The sequence below is a fragment of the Eumetopias jubatus genome, unplaced genomic scaffold (assembly GCF_037043125.1).
Source record: "Eumetopias jubatus isolate StellerSeaLion01/CBP00866 unplaced genomic scaffold, mEumJub1_p1.0 scaffold_17, whole genome shotgun sequence".
NCBI lineage: Eukaryota > Metazoa > Chordata > Mammalia > Carnivora > Otariidae > Eumetopias > Eumetopias jubatus.
This window is the reverse complement of record NW_028274823.1, coordinates 65,434,663-65,458,819: the sequence shown is the minus strand read 5'-3', so window position 1 is coordinate 65,458,819 and position 24,157 is coordinate 65,434,663. Positions and strand designations below refer to the sequence as shown.

General features: G+C 38.9%; 1 protein-coding gene across 1 annotated transcript in view; it reads left to right on the top strand.

Annotated features, from left to right (window-relative positions):
• Window positions 1-24,157, top strand: part of ARID5B (AT-rich interaction domain 5B) — a 176,756-nt gene that overhangs the window by 28,123 nt on the left and 124,476 nt on the right. The window contains exon 3 of the mRNA XM_028123975.2: window positions 2,634-2,859. Coding sequence (XP_027979776.1) covers window positions 2,634-2,859 — 226 coding nt within the window. The remainder of the gene's footprint in view (window positions 1-2,633; window positions 2,860-24,157) is intronic.

The following is a 24,157-nucleotide window of genomic DNA, read 5'->3' as shown; positions in this document are numbered from 1 at the left end:
AATATTGCTGGGGAACTGGGTTAACTGAAAAGCCAAGGTACATTACGAGAATAACAAAGTGTATTTCTTTGTGTTCCTTTTGTGTTGTATTAGAGTAAATCAGCAATATTTATCCAGTGCTAATTCTTGGTTTGCAGAGAGCTAATGTAATCATGAGACGAGCTTATTGTAATTCTTTTCTTAGACATAGAAGCTTGCCCAAGAACGGCAAGTATTAGGAACTTTAGTCAATGCTTGCTCAGAATAGTAAATATGAACATGTGATTTATGCCATTGTGTGTACAAAGCAATGTTTCCTGAGACATTTTCTATATATATGTTGGCTGTTTTGTTTTTTGGGTTGGTTTGTTGCTTCCCCTCCTCCGCTTATCAGATTTCCTTCTAAATCCTGGCATTTGACAATGTTGCAAGGCCAGTTTCTCTGTGAATCCACAGTAAAACATACTGGTGGTTGCACAATTCATCCAAACTTGGGTTTATGGCTTACGCGAGTTTATGTGAATCCCTGCATTTGTTTTCATGTATGTGTGTATGTTCATGAAGTCAGCTTCTGAGAGAGAGAAAAGGAGGGAGGACAAAATCTATAGACTGAATCTTGAAGGATGGGTTTGTTCATCAATGACATCATAAGGATTGTATTTTCTCTTCGTTAATAAACTATTTGTTTGGCGGGCGCTGTAAGCCAGCCAGGGCTAGTCATGCCATTTCTTGGAAAAGATCTGAAGCAACTGGTAATTGAAATGATAATCATTTGATCATAGTTAGAGCTATTTGAAAATAACACTCATCTCCAAACTGGTCTCGTCTAGGGAACCATATTTGGTAACATTGTTGCCAAATTCCATCTTTGCTAATGTTGAGACTTATATACCCTGATACTTAATTATTTTCCAGCATATTCTAAACTTGATTTCTGGTGTGCCCTGTCCAGAAGCTGTTCCCATATGCTTTGAAACAATACCCAGCCTGAATTTTCATTCTGACATTTAATAATCACCATGTAATAGCTATAAAATGCGTGACAACGACAGATCTTTTATTTCAAGAGGATGGTGTAGTGAATCTGAGTGAAATCATCCGTTGAAATGGTACTTTGTAATATGCTCCATTGTTTATAAAGTACTGAGTTTTTTTTTTTCTTGAGCAGAGGATAAAAACAGTTTCCACTTTGGGTCCCATTCAGTGGAAGTTCATATTTAATCATGATAAGAGAAAGGACTCCATTACGAAAGTTTTACTTTTCATTTTTGATAGAGTATTTATTTTGTTGCTGCCTAACAAACTTTGTTCTCAGAAGCAGCTTGGAACTGGATGAGGAAAAGTGAAATTTTAGATCCTACCTTAAAACAATTTTAAAAAACTAAATCCAGGGTTTCTTATTGTGTGAAGCTTATCTTAATAAACCCTTTTTTGTTTGCTTTGGAGTAGCATGTGCAGTACTGTGTGTGTGTGTGTGTGTGTGTGTGTGTGTGTGTGTGTAGGTGGGGGAGGAGGAGGAGGAAAGAGTCATGTTTAACAGCAAAATTAGCCAAAATCACTTGTGAATTCCTTTTGTTTAGTAGCTTAGAGACATCTTCCTGTTGTTGTTTGTCAAAAATATTTCTAAGATTTTGTAAGCTTAGGGGTTTTCACAGCTAAGCTTTCTTCAGAAATGTGAAGTAAAAGAAATAAAAAAGTCAGTTCAAGTTGAAATGTCAAATGCTTCAAATAATTTAACTTAAAACCCAGTGAGATGATCTTCTTAAGTCTTTTCCAAAGAATCTTCCGGTAAGAGAGGCCCTCCTTTGCTCCATGGATGGATATCTATTAAATATCTTGCTGGATTAAATCTGAGTCAGAAAAGTTGGTTGTTTCCTGGAAGCAATTAGAGATGCTTAAAATTCAAATTTATGATCCATACGAAAAACTTAAGTTTCAACTACTTTTCTTAGATTCAAAGGCTTTCTCCTCACTCACCCTCTCTCCCCTTACCCCATATATATTAAAAGAAAAAATCAGTTCATTTCTCAACTTACAAAGTTTTTAAGAAACATGAGAATGTGTAAGTTTCTTTCAGTGGGAAGCACATAACATTTATGAAGTATTTCTTTTGGGATTACATCACAGTTTTATTTAATTTTTAGGACAAAAGTTAAATTCAATATTTGTGTATAAGCCAAGGGAAAATGTACCATAAACACAGGAATTTGGGGGTGAGTCAGAGTTCCAAGAATCCCAGATTTACTTAGACCATTTATATAGAGACAGGCTAACCATTAGTCACCTAGTTCTCACTTTTTACTTTTGCAATTAACTGCACCTAAAAATTAGCTTTCACCCGAGCGAGTGGTCAGATGGGCAGAGTGAGCTTTGGCACCTAGCATTAAAAATGGCTATCAGAATTACTGCCCAATTTTTGGGCACTTTCTTACCGTATAACAAATAGATCTTCTACATTATTTTTCAACTAGACAGCTAGCCGTGAAAAACCCTTGAAGTGAATTATTGAAGATACTCTGTCACCAACAAGCCCATTGTCTGCTTGCATAAAGTTAAACCACTCAAATAGTATTTCAGAGGGGCTTTGTTGAAAATTTATCATTTGCCTCCCAGCCACCAATAATGTTTTGTTCTTCCCTGACCACCTCTTGTAGGATGAAGTCATTGCTGTTTCCGAAAAGGTAATTGTGAAGCTTGAAGACCTGGTCAAGTGGGTACACTCTGATTTCTCCAAGTGGAGATGTGGCCTCCAAGCTGGCTCCGTGAAAACCTCGGCCTTGGGGAGGAATGGACAGAAGGAAGCTTTGCTGAAGTACAGGCAGTCAACCCTCAACAGTGGACTCAACTTCAAAGACGTCCTCAAGGAAAAGGCTGACCTTGGTAAATATAATTTGTACTTCAAATCGCATGTGTGGGCGTATACACTAACCTACTTTGTTGTTGTTGTTGTTCACAGACCTTTCTGGAAACCCTGTCATATAGATAATCTTATATAGATAAAAAATTTCTTTGACCTCAAAGTATCCTGGGAATATGTATGGACAGATTGTCTGGTGTGTAAGGGATGGATGCTGGCTGCCAGATTGCAGGGCCTTCTCCATGCGGAGCCCCGTGCCAGGAACTGGGTGATATAACACATGGCCTTAGGCAGCTTCCCGTTGGTGTGAAAGCATAAGACTTCATTAGGGTGCCTGAGATTGAATTAAAGAAGAGTTTAAATATTTGTTCTAAGGAGATAGTATGACATCTATTAACACCATGTCAGAATTTCATGTGTTTGTTTACATTGGGTGGAAAACAGAGCGAAGAAGAGAGAGGAGTTACTTAATGTGGAGCAGGAGAGCAATGTCAAATTGTTTAACCTCCTAGCCTCAGTTTCCCCACCTGAAAAAGATGGGCACTTTAACACATCACTGAGATTTAAGATATAAAGGGTTTAGCACAGGGATGATTGGTGTATGCGAGGGGCTCCCTAATTAATTCTGTTGCTTTAACTTAACGCTTTCATCTCCCGAGACTTTTTGTGACCTTTTCTTTTTTTTCTCCCCCTTCTGTTTGTATCTCCCTGTGGCATTCACTGACTTGTTCTCCTAGCATTGCTCAAGACCAAAGTTGTTGACCTCTGAGTTAGACTAGTTATTTCCTCTTTAGGCAAAGAGGAACTTCACTTTTAACATATTAAGGCATCGTTTTCTTTCATTCTCGCACAATGCTGATGTTCATAGCCCTATTTTATGCCTTAATGTCCTGTTTTTTTTAGCCTAGGATTTAACTATTACAACAAACCTAGACTATGTACTTAATTGGCATAAAGAGACTGCATAACAGCAGTGACTGTCTTCTGTGTGATTCCGATTTGTGATGAGCTGTACTGTGCTTTGGGAATCATATTAATATTTTCTTGCAATATGAGTCAACGACTAACAGTTTCCTGTCATCTTTTGGTAGATGTCAGGCGGTAGTATTTTGGACATGGCAGCCTGACTGTCATGTGTACAGGTAGGGAAAATTATTAATCTGGTGGTTTTATTTTAAAGCCCCCAAATTGTTTTTTTACTCTCTTTCCTATATATGCTGTTACACTTCCTAATTTCATGAACACAGAGTGACTAGTCTTCTGATGTGTCATAATGGTGAATAATACATCTCTTGTATTACTTTCCTAATGTACGCTCTAAGTTGTATTGCTGTTGTCTTGTATTTTCCCTAACATTAAGACTTTTGTTTGTTTGTTTGATTTTTTTTTTTTTTTTTTTTAGTCATGGAATATACTGTTACTAATAAAAAACTAAACAGGAAACCCACGGGGGACCAAAGGATGTGTAGATGGTTAAGCTCGATGTCACACGTATAAACAAAAGTATTTATAGCAGAGTTGTTTTCTGTTTAAAATTGATAGTCTATTAATGAATCTGAAGAGAAACTCAATCCCTTAATTCTTTCAAAAGATTTAGAGGGTTTGATCTTACTGAATTCTAAAAAATGTCCATGATCTACTTTTTAATAATTGATTTCAGAAGAAATTGATTTATAGTGAATATTCAGAGTACTGAGTGGTTTTTAAATCTAGTTGTTCATCGAACTCACTAGGGGAATTTTAAATATAATGCTGATTGCTAAGTCCAGCTTCCCCAGACTCTTCCTTCAGTGGGATTGAGGCAAGGCCAAGGAATGTGGACTGATAAAAGACTTTCCAGGTGATTCTGATTTTGGTGTGTTTTTTTTTTTTTTGGTTTCATTTGGGAAACAGCACTACAATTAGTGCTGAGGAAGGGAAAATAATCAACAGGAGACTGGATGGGGAGGCTCTCCTCTGATGAACAAGAAATACCATGTGCTTTTTCTTCCTTTCTTTTTTTAAATGTAAAATACCCCTTTAAGGATAGTATTTGGGGCCCTGAAATTCTACTCAGTTGGTATGAACTGTGGGGAATTTGAGACAAATAGCTTTTGTAATTGGAATGCACACTGTGTTGTAATAATGTGGAAAGAGAAACAAAAACTTTCCTTAATGTAATGAGTTTCCATTATCTGCCTGATCTAAGGTTTACAAGTCTACATTGTTAGGATTTATATTGGGGAGATAGGGGGTGTCATTTGCTGTACGCATTCCTGTCCCAGCAACTTTCTCTTCAACCTCTTCCTTTCTCTGTCTGCAACATCAAAATATTTGTTGTCTGTACTTTTCTTTCTACACAGTGGTTTTCTTATCTCTCTTTCTCTTGGCCACACTGAAACCACTTCCAATACCACATTGTTAATGGAAGTTCACACACTTATTAGGTTTTTCCTTCTGTAGAACACTTCCAACTCCTCATTGTTCTTACCAAAGAAAGAAGATGAACTCTGAGATTATTTAAGACCCCCCTCTTTTTTTTTTTCTGGTGGAAGTCAGCAAAGAAGGGGAAGATCTCACCTTTCTTGTGGCTAAAATAAAACTCCAATACGTTATGTTTTTAACCGAAGTATTTCATCACGTTAAAACATCAATAATGACAAAATAATTAGGTTGACTCTTAAAGAAGGGATTTTGTCAGGCGCCTGGGTGGCTCAGTTGGTTAAGCGACTGCCTTCGGCTCAGATCATGATCCTGGAGTCCCGGGATCGAGTCCCGCATCGGGCTCCCTGCTCAGCGGGGAGTCTGCTTCTCCCTCTGACCCTCCCCCCTCTCATGCTCTCTCTCTCTCTCATTCTCACTCTCAAATAAATAAATAAAATCTTAAAAAAAAAGGGATTTTGCCATCTAAAAGCTAATTAAAGAACTCTTCTTGCTCAATGTTTAGGTAGAATAAGTTCCCTTTAATCCCAGTTTGTGTCACTTCCTGTCTCTCTCTGAAGAGTAAAAAAACAAGAATGTTCTCACAAATGTGTGTCTGCCAACAAATTAATACTCCGCAAAGAGAAACTCTGCCCCAAATGGCAGCTTCCAATAACTGCTCTGATTCGAAACACAGCTCTTATGTTTTTTATCCCCTGCCCCTTCAAGGACAATATTTGTGGATATCATGTTTGCTTTTTACAAATCTGTGCAGTTTTCGTTTAAGATTCAAAATGACTGGTGATGAAAATGACACATCTAGATAGTGGGAAAACCAATAATCTTCAAAAACACTCCTGAGATGTGTTAGAATGACTTCGTCCCCTTTCCTCCTCTTTGTCCTTTTCAAAGAAAGAAAGTTCACTATGAAACCAATTCAAATTGTGACTTTACTCTTTGAGATACTTTACCTTCTCTCAGACGGTTTCATACTGAAGTTTATAGGAAAAGAAAAAAAGAGAGAAATGAGCTATGTTAAAATAGGAGGGTTAAGGAATGTATTATTCATAAGCATAACGAACACAGGAACCTGTTTTTCCAGAAGAATCGGGTTGATTAAATCATTCACTATACAAGCTTCTAGTTATTTATTTTTGTCTTTAGAATTACAGTACTTAGCTTTTGTAATAAAGTGGACTTGAGACCCATATTTGGTATGGCAGTTGGAAGTCGTCAAATGAAGAATTATTTCATTTTACAAAATTTTTAGCAACTAAGGAATATAAACACTATCAGTTAAACATAGCAAACTTACATTTTTTTATTCCTTGGGCTATAGTTTGGGGGAAAAAATCAAATTATTTTATATAACTCTGCTTCTTACAGAGTTCCTTTAAGTGAAGTATGAAAGCTGCAGTGTAAGCTTTATTGGTCTGTAAATGTGTCATTATAGTTGGACTACATTTATATGCTTTGGATTGTTGTTTAAGCCAAGAAAATATGTCTCTACAGGTTGACTTTTTATTGAAACCCTTTGAGGCATACAACAGAATGTATTTTAGGCCAAGGTTATTAAAACAGCATTTTCATTTTTTTGCAGCAGACTCATTGTCAATTATGCTGCCACAAAGTGTCTGTGGATGGGCAGTTATGAATGGTTTCATCTCCAAGTGTGTCTCTAGAAAAAGAAAGAAAAGACAGAAGCGTCTGAGCTGAAATTGAGAAAAGAGACCAAAGGATGTGGGTGTGGGTACAGCTGAATTTAATGATGGGGGTTCCCTTGGTTCAATTTCTGTTTCTGAAGGCCCATCAGACTGGGAAAGTGTGGCTTCCCCTGTCCCTTCTGCTGCTCGGATTTTGTCGTACTCTGGGGAATAAGACAGCATGATGGTGTTGAAAGTGCAGTGGGCAGGAGGTCAGGAGACTCTTGGCTCCACCTGTCCTGGAGATCTGTCACTTCCCGGAACAGTCACTGTATGTTTACATTTTTAGGTTCCTTGGGTGTGAAATAGGTGTTAACAGTGTATACCCTGCTTTATCTCACTCAGTATTTGAGAAGACCAACTGAGGAATAATTAGTTAGTGTCAATGGAAGCATTTGTGATACTGATGTCCTAGTATGGTCAGCATGTTATTATCAGAAGGAGGTTTTGTATGATAGGGAGCTATGCAGTATTTTAGTTTATTTGTCCCTTTTGAACTCTCCTAATCACACGGTCTAGTGTTGAGGGCAGGGTTTACTTTCATTATTATCTGCCTCAATAGAAGACTATTATTAAAATCCTCCTGGATATATATATATATATATATAAATAATAAAATGATATTTTATATGTATATTACATATTAAATATAAAATATATCATACATATGTTTTATATGGTTCCTTACATATAGATAGGTATATTTATATGTTATATAACTTTTTTCCTCTTGAAAATTTTGTCAAAACAAGCTGGGCCATGAGTGGCCAGTCGTGTCAGTGACTTCTCAAGTACTTTTAGTTAGAAATTGACTATAGTCTTTGCTTGGAAATTCTGGAGGCCTTGTATTTCAAACGGTTATTTCAGGTCATTTTTGAGTTTGATATGTCAAACTGCTTCCTGGGGTGTGGATGTGGGTAGGATTCACACTCTGCATTGAAGAAAACAGTTTAAATGTCTCCAGTAAGAAGCATGCTAAGGTGCTGACAGTTTATCATAATGAGGATTTTTCACCTGATACATCTAATGAACTTACTAGGATTGAAGACATGCTTTATTAGGCCAGTCCTTTCCTTCCTTCCTTCCTTCCTAGATGAAAACTTTGTAGGTATATTACACAGTCTTGTGAGTTTATTTGGCGTTTATATTTTATTTATATTTTAACTTCATTGCTGGGTTAGCTGTACTATTTTCCTCAAGGTAGAAATTTGTGAAGTTTCTTAGATGATATATTGTTGAATTATTCTATTCATGAATATCATGAGGAATCCCTACAGAAGGGCCTCTTCACTGAAACAGATCTGGCCTTTATAGAATCTTTGAGTTCAAAATAGAAATCAATTACCCATGGAGCTTATCAGAAATTTTTAAAGGTACTTTCCAAAGGATTTTCTCACGAGGCCCTCTGACGGTATTGTTGTGTGAGCCACACATTCTTTAAAGAAGCTCACCGTGGCACAGTTAACACTGAAGTATGCTGTCCAAGGGCCAACATGGCTGTTTCTTCGTGAGGTTGCTTCATGTGATTGTAAATTGACAGTCCAAAGGACCTTTGACTGGAGTATGTTCACCTTTCCCAGAGTCTGTATCTAAGACATTCAAAGCTTTAGAACAACTTTTCTAAGGATCTGGGAACAGATCAGGGAGGTTATTTATTTTCATTCTAAAGTTGAAATTCAGCTTGCCCATGTAATCAAACTGTTGAACATTGTCCTGAAATAATGGTAAAATGCGTGTGTAAGAAGTGTCTTGAAAAAATGACAATCGTGTATTTTGTCTGCACTCAGCCATCTCGGCTGTTCCTGCTGGAAAGCAAGTCGGCAAAATCCACGCATGTGTGAGCCAGTCGGCAGCTGGTCATGGATATTGCTGTCTGGATACTTGTCTTGCCATCACTCATGATGGCTCATTCCAAGTTAAGACCCTCTCGTTTGGAATTTCTGTTGACTTGTGGATCTTCTGGTGTTTTCTAGAGTAATGAATGCATTTTAGGATTCCGTATTCTATTTTCTTTTGATAGTGGACTGAAGATGGATAGTCAACAGAAGAGAAGTTAGTAGAATTTAAGAGTTTATTCTTTTAGAATTAGAGATGTCAGGGCAGAAGTGGGGGGAAAATGTGAAATTGGAGGTTTCGGTGTTATTTTTAGTATTCAGGTTACCAGTATTCACCTCTTGACTACAATGCATGAACAAGGCAAGAGACTCAGGCTTTTTTCAAGCTCTTCAGAGAGTTGTCAGGCTGGACATTGGTACAGTTGATGTTTCTAATCCCCTTTCTTTGAAATAGTCCTCAATCCTCTTTTTATTTGCCTAAACAATCCCAGTTCTTTCAATTCTTCCCCGGGACGTGGTTTTAAAAAATCCCTCACCATCCTGGTTACTCATCTTAGGATCCATTTTGGGTGTTCTTTTTACACCTGCTTACCCATTCATATTTTATGAGCTCCTCTGTGCTGAGAAACCTAGACCCAAATGAGGAACAGCTTCCAGTGGAAGAGGGACTGTGATACCCATCCCTCCGTCTGGACAGCCTCCAGGTAGATCATGACACTGACTAAAGTATGGCTCTCTTCTTCTCTCCAGCTGTAGGGCCTAGATTTCTAATTCTCAAGGCACAAAGAGTTATTCATTGTTATTCAGCCACTACTCCTGAATTTCAGTTACCTGGGTTTTTTGTTTTTAAACAGTAGCATTAAATGTAGACTACTATCAAATGAAAATCATTGTCAACTAATATGGCGGGAGTCTCTGTGGCTCAATGCCAATGCTGTGCTTTTCTAGCTTCTGTGGTTCCTGTAGTTGTATTATAGCATTTAAGGGAGTACTTGCCCCAGCTGGTTTTTGCCTCGTTAAAGGTCCACAGTTGAATACCAGCATGGTGTCCAGCTTGTTTAACCTGCTCCGATCAAGTAAGATAAAGACCAACAAGTATTCCCTAAGTTATCATATGCGTTAGTTGAATACCTCATCCTCCTTCTGCACTCTAGCTGTTCTGGCTTTTTCGTTTGTTTTCATTTTCTGTTTTTCTGGTATTTTGTCTTTAGTCAGGTACTCTATGGTCATTTCTATGATAAAAAGACCATGATGGAGAAAGCAATCAACCCGTAATTTTGTTTTAGCTTCATCAATGAGAAATGTTAATTTCATAATGAACCACCTGTGGCGGTCACCAGCTGATGGGAAGATAACCAAAGATGGAAGAAATCCAGCTGTGGTCTGAGTCCTTTGCTCAGATAGATAGATATATAGATATATAGATACATATATATATATATATCACCTTTAGTTCCTGGTTACATACCTGGGGTCCATTGGAAAAAGTCTTTTGACAGCCTTAGCTTTGTGCAAGCTCATAAATTTCTGGTATCATAGATTGACGAACTTGGAGCAATAATTCTATATGCATTTGGTGGGAGGAGTGTAACACTGACTCCATGCCTCAGAGGTGCTTGAAAAATGTGCTTTGATTCAACAGCTCCCCTCCCGGTTGGAGATGCATAATGCTTTTCTTCTATCGTTGTAACTCTCAAATGTTTTTGTTTGCTCTCCACCTCTCATCTCTTGGGCCACTGCGTGGTTACTGACTGTAGGCCATTATTATAACTGTGATCTGAAGGCATCACCTTGCAACACAAAGCACATACATCCTACATGTGAATTGATGTGACTTTTCCAGAGGGTTTTGTGAGCAGATATTTGATTTGGGCATTTAGGCTTAATTCTCTTTAGTCTTGACGCTGATTCTCCCAAACAGCTCGTTTATCTTTTAGAGTACTTCAGATGTGAGGTTTTATTGCAAAACATTAATTTTCCTAAATGTCAAAGATTCACCCCTCTTCTCTCCTCCAGCATTATGTGTTTAGGTCTATAGGTTTGCACAGGTCACTGCAGAGAAAAGCCGAGGTTTGGACTTTTACCCCATCTTAATAAATATATTTATTTAGGACAGACGGGAATAATGGTGGGTTTTTGAAGCCTTTCTGAAGTGCTTCGTGCACAGTAGGGGCTGAGCAAATAGTCCTGCCATTTCGGGGTTTCCTGACTGGCCTGCCCATGTGTGTTTTCTGTTAGTGGTTAGTGTGCTGGGGTGAAGTGACATCTTTTCATTCTCCCCCAAAATCCCAGAGCCATGCCTTGCCTCCACCTTTCTCCCTTTGGACCTCTCCACTTGCTTTCTAAATTTTTAATAATTTCTAACATTTTTATACTTCTGACCCTTTTTTAAAATATTGGCTTTCAGCCTGTAGCCCCCCTCCCCTCCCCGCACCTTCCGTAGCCTCATGCCTATCGGGTAAAGTACAAATGTAGGCCAGCATCCAGTGATTACCCCAGCCTCCATTGCTTTTCTTTTTTATGAAATAACTTTCATTGGTGTTATTTTCATTACCAATGCTACCCATGTTCATATTACAAAATGTGGGCCTTGCAAACAAAAAGCAGAAAAATGTACATTGCTTCTTTTCCTCCTATCCAGAAGTAACTGTTGTTAACGCTTTGATAGATCTACATGCCAATGTATATAATATGGGCAGAGACCAGAATTCATATGCATGTACTTTTACCCCATAAAAATGAAATCTCATGTTTGCCTCCCCAGTGTACATCTGTACAGATGTTTTGTGACGTGTCCTCAAATGCTCTCTACACTGTGTCTTTCTGCCTGCATCATGTTTCACTCTAGAGGTGTTTCTGTTGTTGAACATTGTTGAACGTTTCGGTTGCTTCTGTTTTCCTAAAACTCGGTAAAATTCTTGGTGCTCTGCACATATCCATGACTATTTCCTTATATATCTGTAGAGGAGGAATTGCAGGCTCTAAGTGCACATGGAATGTTAAGACTGCCTATCTCCCTACCTTATCTCCTATCCTTTATGTAAATCTTCTGCTTTAGTCTAACTAGTCTGACTGCTTGGTCTCCTTTCTCTTGAACAACATGGACCTACCCTCCTGCCCCTCGATCTCTGCAGTGCATTTTGAGTGGCTCATGCCTTCACTCGTTCTTGAGATGTCCCTTGCAGGACTCTCTACCTGCAGAAATGCTCTCTTTTCTTTAAGACTAGCAGGTTACGCTCCTGAAGCCCTCGTCAGCCATTCCACTCGTAGGATTTTCCCTGCTTATGGAGCTCTTAACACACTTAGTGTCCCTACCACCTACCGAGCACCTAACTCTGTAACCAACAATATAAAAAAATGCAGTATTTTTTTCTTATGTGTTTGTCTTATCTTCCCCGTAACGGTCTTCAGTCTATCATGTAGGCATTCTAACTTCAAAGCCATACCTACTAGTTTGAGTAAACATGCCACTTTTATGATCAACCTCTAAACCTCTAAATCTCTGGAGTTCTCTGCTCTGAGTCGAACTGGGATCAGTGGTTGACTTGACTTCTTTTCCACACTTCCTACAATGACACCCTCTAGTGGAGGGGCCGTCTCATCGGTATCTGGTAGGAGAAGCAACATGCCTGGGGGCGGGTGGGGGGGCTGGGGGGTGGAATATGTCATTTTTAACTATTTTGGCTTAATCTGTAGCCAGCCATCTATAGACTTATTCTGGGAAACTCGTTAGGAGAGATTTTGAACGTGCGCGAAGCTAGCCTGCTAGCCTGAGGGTTTTTGGTGTTGTCGTAGGGGTTTGTGGTGTGTAGACATTTTGCGTATTAATACTGGCACTTATTAATTCATCTCTTCCTCAAGGGAATCTTTTACATGTTTCAGGATTATAACAGTTACAGAAATGTGCAGGGAAATAAACAAATCCAGACTGGACTTGCTCTGCCTTATCTTTCTTATTATCGGCTTGTTCGTAATCTGTCTTTTTTTTTAGGTGACAGGTTATTAAGGAGATGGTTTTAGCATGACATCTAATATTTCGTATTCTAGGCAATTGCACTGTTTTAATCCTTGCCTCCCTTAAAATGGTTACTTGCTAATCATGATGGAGGATATTCTCCACCTTCCAACTACCCATTCTGCTTCTTTGGTTCACAAAGAAAGTATTCTATTAGGCCCTACAAAAACAATGCTTCATGCCTGGCCTATTCACTCAATAAGAAATAAAACATTGTTTTCATAGCAGTGCTGATAATAAGGCAGATTTCAAAGCATGATGAAACGTATACTTTTCTAGCAGAGAAAAACCTATAGTTACCTGGCTAATTACCCATCACGTGACGCTTGTGTGTAAATATAGGCTTCTCACATTTGCAGCCTCTGTACAGGTTTCTTTTTTCTTCTCTCTTTTATTTTTTTTTAATTGAGAACACTTATTTAGTTGACATTGTTTTGTATTAATGTTTTCAATCAAAGATTTAGAATGAGCAAACAGAAGCTACCATTTTAGGGTGCCTTCTTTTTGACCATTGTACTAAACCTTTGTAGCATGGACTTTAAAATAAGACAGTCCTGGATTCAAATTTTTGCTCCATCAGCTGTATGACCTTAAAAATTGTAATTCTACTTTGATTGCTTAGCTGTGAAACAGAGTTAACAATACCTGTCTCACGGGACTGGGGAAGATTAGATTCGCTCACGTATGAGGAATCACCAAGCACACAGTGGGAGCATTTAGTCAAGAACAGGTTTTTTTCCTTTCCTCCTTCCTTTAGAAAAGTAAACCCTACAAAATGCTGTTTTCTCCCCCAGAAAGTAAAGTAGACAATTGCAACATAAAAGAATACCAAGATATAGATATAGTAGTACCTGACTTCATTGAGATTCACTTATGAGTATCTATTATAAGGCACCGAAGTTAATTCAAGGTTAAATAAGTCATGATCCCAGTTTTCTAGGGGTCCAGAAAACCTTGAGAGTTATTTTGAAATGCTTTTAATGTGATGTCTTTAAATTTAATTCTTTTTGTCAGAATTTACCTGTGTATTGTCCTGCAAACCATCTGCTTTTACTTCCTTAGATCATAATTAACAGCCGATCCTTAATTGGTTAGAAAATTTGATGCCAGGAATTCAAATGTACATTGGGGTATCACAAGTGAAACATGTGAATTACTGGCCTCATCTGATGCTTCAGTCGCTGTGACCTGGCCGATCTTATGGTATATTAGGTGTATATAGGTAGGTGTATGGTGTTTGTGTGCTTGTGCAATGGTCCAACCTAGAAATCTGTTTGTCCTTGAGGTGCCTAATTATTCCAAAAGAAACCAAACCACACTGTGAGGGCCATGGGTTTGTGTGTTTCCTCTTGGAGGTCATGAACAAGAATTTTAAATGTACATCAGGACAGCCTGCATTATGCTACAGTAATAAACATCTCCAAAATCTCAGTGGCTTAACACAACAAAGGCCTATTTTTTTTTGCCTGTGCACAGTTCATTGTGGTGTACGGGACTCTACAAAACAAATTTTCCCTATGTTCTGGCTCCGCATTGGTGCTTCGTGCTTATAGGAAGGGGAACAGAGAGGTGGAGAGCTGAATACTAGAGTTTAAATGTTTACACTCAATAGTAACATGAAGGAACACACATCGCTTCTACTCACATTTCCCTACTCATTCAGATTAATTCCATGGTCATGGCTTACTTCAAGGAGGTTAGGATATACAAGGAGTTTAGGATATATAATCCTACAGCATTCTCGGAAGGAAAGGGAAATTGGATGTTGGGTACACATTTGTAATAGCTCACACATGCCCTTGGGATATTGATCAATTTCACAGAATAATAAAATCTCAGGGTTGATAATTTAGTTATAAGATTCTAGTTATGACATCTTTCCTACACTTGCTACTTCTTAAATGTCTTCTGCTGACATCTTGATTAGTTGATCTTTTACCATTTTCAATGATTGAGAACTCATTACCTTACGAGGCAGTTCTGGTCCATCTTTGATCCATCTCTGTGTTAGAAATGATTATTTTTGATGACTTAAGTTTGAAATGCATATGGTTTATAGTACAAACTACTATATTCATGGTATACTATTGTTACTAATTCTATTCTTATAACAACAGAGAGCAAATCAAATTTTCCTTTTCCCTGATAGTGTTTCAAATATTTGAAAGAGCTGTCCCCACCCCCACTTTTTCATTCCCCAGCTCAAACACCAACAGCCTCAATCCCACATTCCATATGTAGCATGGCTTCTAATTCCTCCCCCTTGCTGGTAGTTGTCATCTAATGGAATCTCAGCTGTCCCTGCCACTCTCAGAGTATAACTATATTTGTCTCTACTTAAGGAAAAGATGGGACTGCAACTCCTTAATTTTTTTATACAATACACGTAAAAATTTAAACCATTTCCTGCTTAATTGTACTTTTTTACAATACATATAAAAATTCAAACCATTCAAGTACAAGTCCTTCTTTGCCTCTTTCCAATTCCACTCCTTCTCTTAGAATTTACTAACAATCAGAGGTTACTCCTCCAGTTATCTGTGTGTGTGTGTATGTGTGTGTGTGTGTGTGTGTGTGTGTGTGTAAATTGTTTTGCTTTAAAAATAAGATCTTGGGGTGCCTGGGTGGCTCAGTCATTAAGCATCTGCCTTCAACTCAGGTCATGATCCCAGGGTCCTGGGATCAAGCCCCACATCGCATCGGGCTCCCTGCTCAGCGGGAAGCCTGCTTCTCCCTCTCCCACTCCCTCTGCTTGGGTTCCCTCTCTCGCTATCTCTCTCTCTCTGTCAAATAAATAAATAAAATCTTTTAAAAAAATAAGATCTTACCACGTACCCTATTTTGCAACTTGCTTTTATCGGCTACTTAAGTAGCTAGAACTATGTTGTCCAGTATGGTAACCACTAACCAGGAACAGCTATGGAGCACTTGAAATATGGCTACTGCAAAAGAGAAAATGAGTTTTTGATTTTAATTAATTCCAGTTTAAAATTAAAAACTGAAGCAATTAAAATATTTTTTGTGTGTGAAACATAGCTTTATTGCTTTGGTAGGGCTACATATCACTTTGCTGAATGTTTAGCATACAAATTACATGTACTTCAAGTATAAAATACACACCAAATTTCAGTAACTTACCATAAAAGAGAATATATATCTCACTAATAATTTTTATATTGGTTACATGTTGAAATAGTGTTTTTGATATGTTGGGTTAAATAAAATATATTATTGCAATTGATTTTACCTTTTCCTTTACATTTTTTATGACTACTAGAAAATTTTAAATTATGTGGCTCACATTCTGTTTATATTGGACAGTGCTGATCTAGAGAGATTTGAACAGTGGTGATGGTTAGCCAAACTTTTTATTTTGAAGTAGGATTGCTGTTGTATGCACTGAGTGCTTCAGAAGTCTAGGGCACTGTATTTGCTGTGGAAAGAAGATGGAGATGGAAGAGACCCAGGCTTGGGAACTCATAGTGTAGTGGGGTGGACAGACACAGCTAGGTTGTGACATGGGGGTTAGCCAGTGCATGGATGAAGGTTGTAAGCGACATGTACTGGAAGCACAGGAGAAGTTTCCATGGGTACGTGTCTTGCAATGTAAGCAAACTTGCAAATGCTTAAAGGGCAGGGATTATGATTGTTGAATAAGTGAGACGATTCCCATCCCGTGTGATTTCTCTGTTCTACCAGGTTATTACTAGAAATAAAGAATCTCGTGGTCATCTCTGGCTTAGATCTTCTTTCTGAATGGCCTACTCATCTCACTAGGAACTTGGACTTTGTCCAAATTTGGCTTCCCAGATAGAATTCCTGTGTTTGATGTTAAATGCTAAGCTTTCATTGTCTCTGATAAAAACATTGGGGTTCATATCAAGCTTGTCTTGTTAGCAGAAGGAATACATGTATTATATATTCCTTGTTGAAATTCCTAATATTTTGTCAAAGCTTTAGCACTTCTACCCAGAAAGTGTTCTGAGATGTTGAAGGGAAGATAATTAAGCTGAAGGCTCTTTCTTGATTTATTTGGGTTTATAGAGTTCCATTTGTTTCATAACTAGGAAGACTTTTTATGCCTACCAATGCATTCTCTGATGATAAAAGGCTATCAGTTGAAACTCGAAATGTTAAGTCTTTATCCTCTCATTGGGTGTCCTTGATTCATCAAAGCAATATTTTCGTGTGATATTCCTTGCTTGTATTACCCACAAGCTACGAAAAAAGTTGGCAATTTTCGATTGCAAATGATAGAACTTTTCTGTGAAAATGTCAACTTTCTGCCTGGCTACATTATTCATAGTTGCAAATGGGGCTAGTGTGGTTAATCAAATCAAGTCATATAAAACAATTTCTCCTGAAGGTAATGTTAGTGGTGGATCTCACAGAATCAGAGAATTACTCTGGGCAGAGTTTTCTGGCTGAATAAAACTTCTGTCGAATCTGTTCTGGGAGTGAAGATATGGATGGTATACATCCATACTACAGATAGCGGGTTCAGGGGTTAGCAGACAGTGCACTGATGATCCTCCGCTTTCTCCCACCCCCCAAAATCCTATAACTTACACTGTAAGTCAAGTGCCTGAATGTTCTGCTGAGGAATCATGAGTCATGGGTTCTTCATTCAGGACCAATGGATAAATTTGGGTGAGGGTGCCTACTCGCCCCCACAACCAACACCAAATCTTCATGCAGAATTCTGTATGTAAATACACATTTTCTTGGGAGACCATTCAGAGCATTAATCTGATTGTGAAAGGAGCCTATGAAGGTTATGAAGTACTTTTTTAATGCCTGATTATCAGTTAACTCCTCTCCCCAAAAAACACCCCTCGGGCACTTCTGCCAAATTGGATGTATTGCCCTTTCCTGCTAGTCCATACAGATGGGATCGAGAGGAAAGGTAGTTGGGTTCTCCTGTCCTGATGGTGCTTAACCTTTGCGGGGTGCCATGGATAACTTTGAGAATCTAAAGAACACTGTGGATTCCCTGCCCAGAAAACATTTACATCCACCAAATTGGAATGACATTGGAGAACATTCATGGACGCTGTCCTGAAATTGCTTTTTGAACTCTTGGGTCAAGACTGCTGGTTGAGTCCCTTTAAAGAGCACAAAATCGTCATGCTTGGAAGACCAAGGAGGGTGATGTTGTGTCCACCTACAACGTTGGTGGCATTCCACTCTCCGATATGGGGATTTCTGGTTCTCAAGCATTTGTGGCTCTCTCATCTCGTATATTTTTCTTCTATATTTTCAAATTATAAATTTTGACAGCAGGGTTAGACCAGAGGCAATTCTTATTTTCTACTGTCTGGATAATTTGGATCTGCTGTGTAGACTATATCTTTATTAGTTACTTCCTCTATAGGGTGCTGTAAAAAGGCTTGCAATGGTGGGAAACCCTCTGCAGACTCCTTTTGATGAAGTAGAGTGCCCTTTTGTAATGTAAATTTATTTCCTATGGCTTAATTTTTAGATATCAGATTTTCATAAAATTAGGCCTAAGGATTCCTTTCAAAGCCTTTTTGTCAAATCGACCCAGTGGCCATTTCTAACAGCAATTTGTTTATTATGTGAATCAATCTCATGTTCAGTATTCTTAATATTTATAAAATAATGACTTTTTCTTAGGGAACTCTGCATATTTACTTATGGCTCTAAATTTGGTCTATTTCCTGGGAGTATGAGTTGAAGCCCAAAATGAGAAACCTTTTCTTTTTTATTCTGATCAAGACCCTATCTGCCATTTACTAGACTGAAGTACTTACAGGGAAGAGAGAAGTTTCCTCCCCCAGCCCAATTTTTAATCTAAGATACCGTCTGGCACGCAGTAGGTGCTCAAAATGTACATTGGATAAATGGATAGATGACTAGGCTTTAAATCTTATATCTGGAGGCAGCAGAATGTAATGGTAGGAGTCTTGCTGACCTGTACTTGAACCCTGGATCCCCAATTTAAAAAAAATTATAAAATCCCTACTTCTCAAGGATATTGTAGGACTTAATAATATACTGAATTTCAGGTTCTTAAGACAATGTCTGGCACAATAAAGTATTTGATAAATGATAGCATTATTAAAGTCTCAGCCCTTACATTAAGATATCCTAGACTTTAGTAAACCAACATCACAATTTTTGTCATATCAATAACTCCCTATTTTTTATTTTACTTAATATTTTTCTTTAAATTAACTGCCTTTTTTTTTTACCTAACTTGATTTAATAGAAAATTGTATTTCACTACTATAAATGGAAAACCTGTATCACTTGTTGTAACAGTGGAGATAAATACATAATTCTTAAAATTAAAAAAGCCTGTTTATCCATGTACCACCTACGATTGACTTGGGTACCACTAGTGTGCACCACACTTAAGTCATTTCCTTCGAGGCTTTTCTCTTGGGCAACAGCCCAGCCTAGGTTATTGATAGCAAAGAGACCTGCTCAGGCTGTGGCAAGCCTCATGTCAACAGCAGGCTGGGAAGGGTTGGAAGCAGTTACAGTGCACTAATCTATAGGCTCAGAAGTGTAACTGCCACACAGATGTGAGGTCTGAAAATAACCCACCACACACCTGCCCTTGCTGTGTGTCCGTTACAGCATTAATTGAGCACCAGTAGATGAGATGCGGTAGGAAGAGTAAGAATAAAGACACGAATCTTACCTCTGAGATGCCCAGACTCTTGTGAATGGTTTAATACTCAGCCCGGGATTGGGGTTGCAAACTTAAGAATCCCAACTCTGGGCAGTTTCGGAACATGGGTCCCAGGGCGTGAGAAAAAGGGTCATTGCTATTACCCTCAACAGGCCCCAAACAGTGATTGTGTAACCTTGCAAAACTGAGTCCTGGGTAAATTTGTCTCTTTAGAAATGCACCTAGTCAAAGGTGATTTGCTGAGGCTGCATCCTTCGGGTGGTCTAGTTTAGAACAACCTCCTTGCCCCAGGGTTGTGTTCAAGCTAAGCAGAAGGAAATAGACCCTGTTCTGAAAGGGAGTGTACTTTAGTGGCACACGAAAAACAAAAGTGAAGGCTCACATCTGCGTTGTGTTGCATAATTGATAAAAGCCGAGGAAGCACCATTGGAGACCAGCTCCTCGTCCATACTACTCTCCCAGTCATTCAGATATGGGCAGCACGTTTGAGGAGGCTTGTTAATGACCCTGCAGGCACGTTGGTACTCTGAACATTGCATGTGGTTTGAGAAATGGGTCTGAATGTGTTTGCCAGACTATTTGATTCCAACCGTGTGCCGAAGACCATCCTCAATTTGACTGAGCTCTACCCTGTTATGCTGAGAAAGAAAAAGATAATTCAGCTGAGCGTTGCGCTGTTGGCTAGAAATGCCACAGTTCTGAATACAAATATTACTAATGGTAAATGAATCATTAAAGGAAGAGTAGCATAAAATATCTAACAAATGAACTCCTGAAGTTTGGAATAGAATAAATTTTACCATCCATGAGCAGTACCTTAATTCGTCAACCAAAATATTAGTTGTCCGTTGAAGTCGCCAGAAAACATTTATAGTCTTAGAGTAAATGACTGGTAATTAGGACTTACAAGCTATAAATACAGAGCAGGGATTTGGTGATATCATAATAAACCACGAGAGAAGCTAGAGTGGTTTCTAATGTTAGTAGAACCTTGAGAAATATTTAGATCCATGTTCTCAGCGCCACAGTTAGTTGTTTTTTTTTTTTTAATTGGGAGGTGGGGTTTTATCAAAAAATGTGCAACTCTTTTCCATCAGAGGCAGTGGGAGGATAGACTGTCGAGAGGAGGTTAGGTCCTTGGTTTGTATAATGCCTGAATCTTTTAACAAACAATATATACTTAGAGAAAAATAAATTATTCCCCCCATTCCTGTCTCAGATCCCTCACTTCAGATCCCTTTCCTTTGAATGAGTTTTGTATAAATAAAAAAAGACAACAATGGAAAGTTCCTGGGCCTCTCAGCTCCTCGTCCCCAGTTTGGCTGGTTTATCCCCTGTTTCAGATTGTAAGAAGTAAAGCATTCATCATTCCAGCTCTGGACTTTGTTTCCCTCTCTTTTTCCCTGCCGGTCGGCTGACTCTGGAGACATGACAGGGGTGCTGACCCACACCTGTGTCCTGGCTTCCCTCATTCACTGCAGGAAGGTGGCCCATCGGTGGGAGGGTGGCAGCTAGGCCGCGTCCAGAAACAAAGTTGGGTGATATCAGTGCGGCATCTTAGTGAAAGATCCAGACCAACAGCTGATCTATTACGGGCCAGTGTCAGTGACCTGCAGGACCAGCCCCGCAGAGCATCATATATTTAAGCAAGGAGCAAGACAGTTCTTTGTAAAGTCCGTTAGTCCCACAGAAAGCTCCATGGAAATGTGGGCCATGTGGTGTTGGGGTTTGTGGAGAGTTGCTTGCTGCATGATAGCTACCCTCTTCGTTTCTGTAGCCCATTTCAGGAGATTTCAGGCATCCTGGACTAGGCATTTCTGTGTGCACACACTATAACCGTATCTAGCATGTGCAAGGCACTGGGGAAGAAATGTCCTGGACAGCCAACACACCTACCCTGATGTCATTAGTGATAGTTTTTTAACGGAGCTCACATGCAGGGACAGATGTTCTTGGTGTGAAACACAGTGCCAGGATCTGGCCCAGAGTAATTTTATTTTTACACATGTCTGTGGTCCTCCAATCCCTTGTAGATTTGCACCTTTCTTGAATTTGAAACCTGGAATCAAATCCAGAGTCCAGCTTACTGGAGGGTCAGAGTCACGGGTGAAAATCAGCACATGAACAGCTATCGGGCACATGGCAGGCCTCAGTCAGCAACCAGGGGCGCCCCAGTGTGGCCGGGGTTAACCCATAGTGCCTGGACGGAAGGGGTGTCACAAGGGAGGATCCAGGGATGCAGGAGAGGGGGCAGGGAGCACATTAGAGAGGGGGCTGGGGGCACTGGCTCTTTACTAACCGGCAAGGAAGTCCTCTGGTCTTGTAAACTGGTGAGGCCATCGTGGGGCCTACCAGCCAACCAGGCAGCCCCTGCCTAGGGTGCTGGTGTCAGTGTGTGAGCGGGGGGGCAAGAACCCGCCTAGATTCTGTTTGTAGCTTACTGAAAGCCCACCCTACAATGCCTAACTGAATAGTGCTCTTCAAAATGCACCGACTAAAAATAGTTTCATCTGCAGTGTGAACATAGTTTCGTATTTATACTAGCATCTGGCCTAAGGAATTGAAGACTCCATTCTTTAAATAGCTCCACTCCAGCTCTTGAATACTCTGAGAAGAAAATCTATCCCAGTCAAACACCTTGTTTACATAGCCATGTTTAAATGCAAACAGGCTCCCTTTTTAAAATGCAGAAGAATATTAATTTGGGAGTGATGGTGCTTTGGGGTAGCCTTTTGTGGGGGGGAGAAAGAGGGACTGACTAGAAAATGAATTTAAAAATAGGTCCATTTAGTAAAAAATTTCTGAGACATCTACTGTGTTAAAATTTTTGTATTTCCCTAAATTAGATTTGCAAACAGGTAAATAGTATGTGTGAATTTGGGGGGCCTGCTTTACTGTCATATGTGAAACCAGCTAGAATGAAGGTCTTGGGAAGAAAAACTTACACTGCTGCTAATGCCCAACAATAATAGAAATATAAGCCTAGATACACTTTAACTTTTTCTACCAGCAAATGCTCTGGGGCCGGAAATCATTTGCCAGCAGGCAATGAATGTACTTTTGTTAGTCTTAGGGGGATACTAATGGTTAGTCCCCATGAAGAAAAATGTGAAAATAACACACTAAAAGTAAACATTACGAATGGATGGCTAATGATTAGCTGTTATAGTCCAAAGGGGCAGGGTATTTTTTTTATAGTTTTATGACCCTTGCCCAGCCTTTATTGAAAGAACATTGTATATTCAGAGTTACATATTTCAAACTTCTACCTCCTCTGAACATCTCCTTAAAGATCATAGCACATATTCTCTGCCTTCATTTGTATGTTGTTGTAGGGAGAGGAGGATTTTAAATGAATACTGGTTTTAACATTATATTAAGGAAGAGGAACAGTTATTTTTAAAAATTCAGTTCATGAACCCACAGAGTGGGATATAATAATAACTCTTCCTCCCATTATGAAAATTAAGTAAGGGCAGTAGGATTGTTCTGCTCGGTGGATGAGTTTGTACATGATTGCTACAGTGTCGTCAAGATAGAGCCCTGTCCCAAGTGAAGGGCCTTTGTGTTCATAGGCCTGTTCAGAGAAATAAAAATGTTAACAGGTTGCATTTTTTTTTCCTTATTTAAAACAAAAATGGCTGTTTTTGAGCTCCTGGGGGCTCTAGTTTTACAACTTAGATTAACTACTTTAGTAAATAAAAGAATGTCGGTAGAATATTGCCCACTAAAATGTTAACATGTGCGTATTTGGAGAGTAGGAACATAAAAGCAACTTTTCAGTCATTGCTGTTGAAATTAGATTTGAGGCCATGAGTTGTTCTTCACGGTCTAGGAAAGTAAATGCTCCAGCTGAATGAAAACTAGGTATATTCTTTTCTCCGAGAAACACTGAAATGTCATAATTTAAGCACCATTTTCATTTTTCACCAGTGGAGCTTTTCTAGATAAAAATCCAATCTAATTCTAAATTATCCATTTAAAATGTTTTTTTTTTTTTCCCCACTACAAATGTAATATGTTTTTTATGGCAAAAAGTAAAGATACGCGAAAAGAAAAAATAAAAATCATTCATAGTCCCAAGATCCAGAGGGTTCTACCACTGGTAACAGTTTAATTCCAATTTACTATATTTCTTAATCCCCAAATGCCACCGGTTGTAAAGATGCACCCCTGATTTCACAACAGCTTTTGAGGAACAAGAAACAATTTCATTCCAGTTTTTAGATATGTACTGATTTCAGAAAATTTGTAAGTTGTGAAGGGGACCAAGGAGTGCATTTGAGAATTGGTTTTAAAAGGCCCAGCTGTGGCCCTCCTTTTCCCAAGAAGCTATATTACCCCCAGGTTCCCAGCTCACAGTGAATCCTGCCCTAGTCTGAAACCCTTAGAATTGTAAGGAACCTCAACAGTTCCATCTAATCTCACAGTAATCCTTCCATTGATCTTCCAGTGATGCTGACTTTACTTACTTTATACAACCATGGATTTTTTTTTTTTTTACGTGCTTTGAATTTTAGAAAGTGCTTTGTTTTTATATTGAACTGAATAGTATGTCCCACCACATTTTTCCATTGGGACTGATTTCCTTAAGAAACCCCACAAGAGAGGGTATACATTCTTTTCCCACCTAAAAGTCCTTTAGTTATTTTTTTTAAAGATTTTATTTATTTACTTGAGAGAGAGAGAGCACATGAGAGGGGGGAG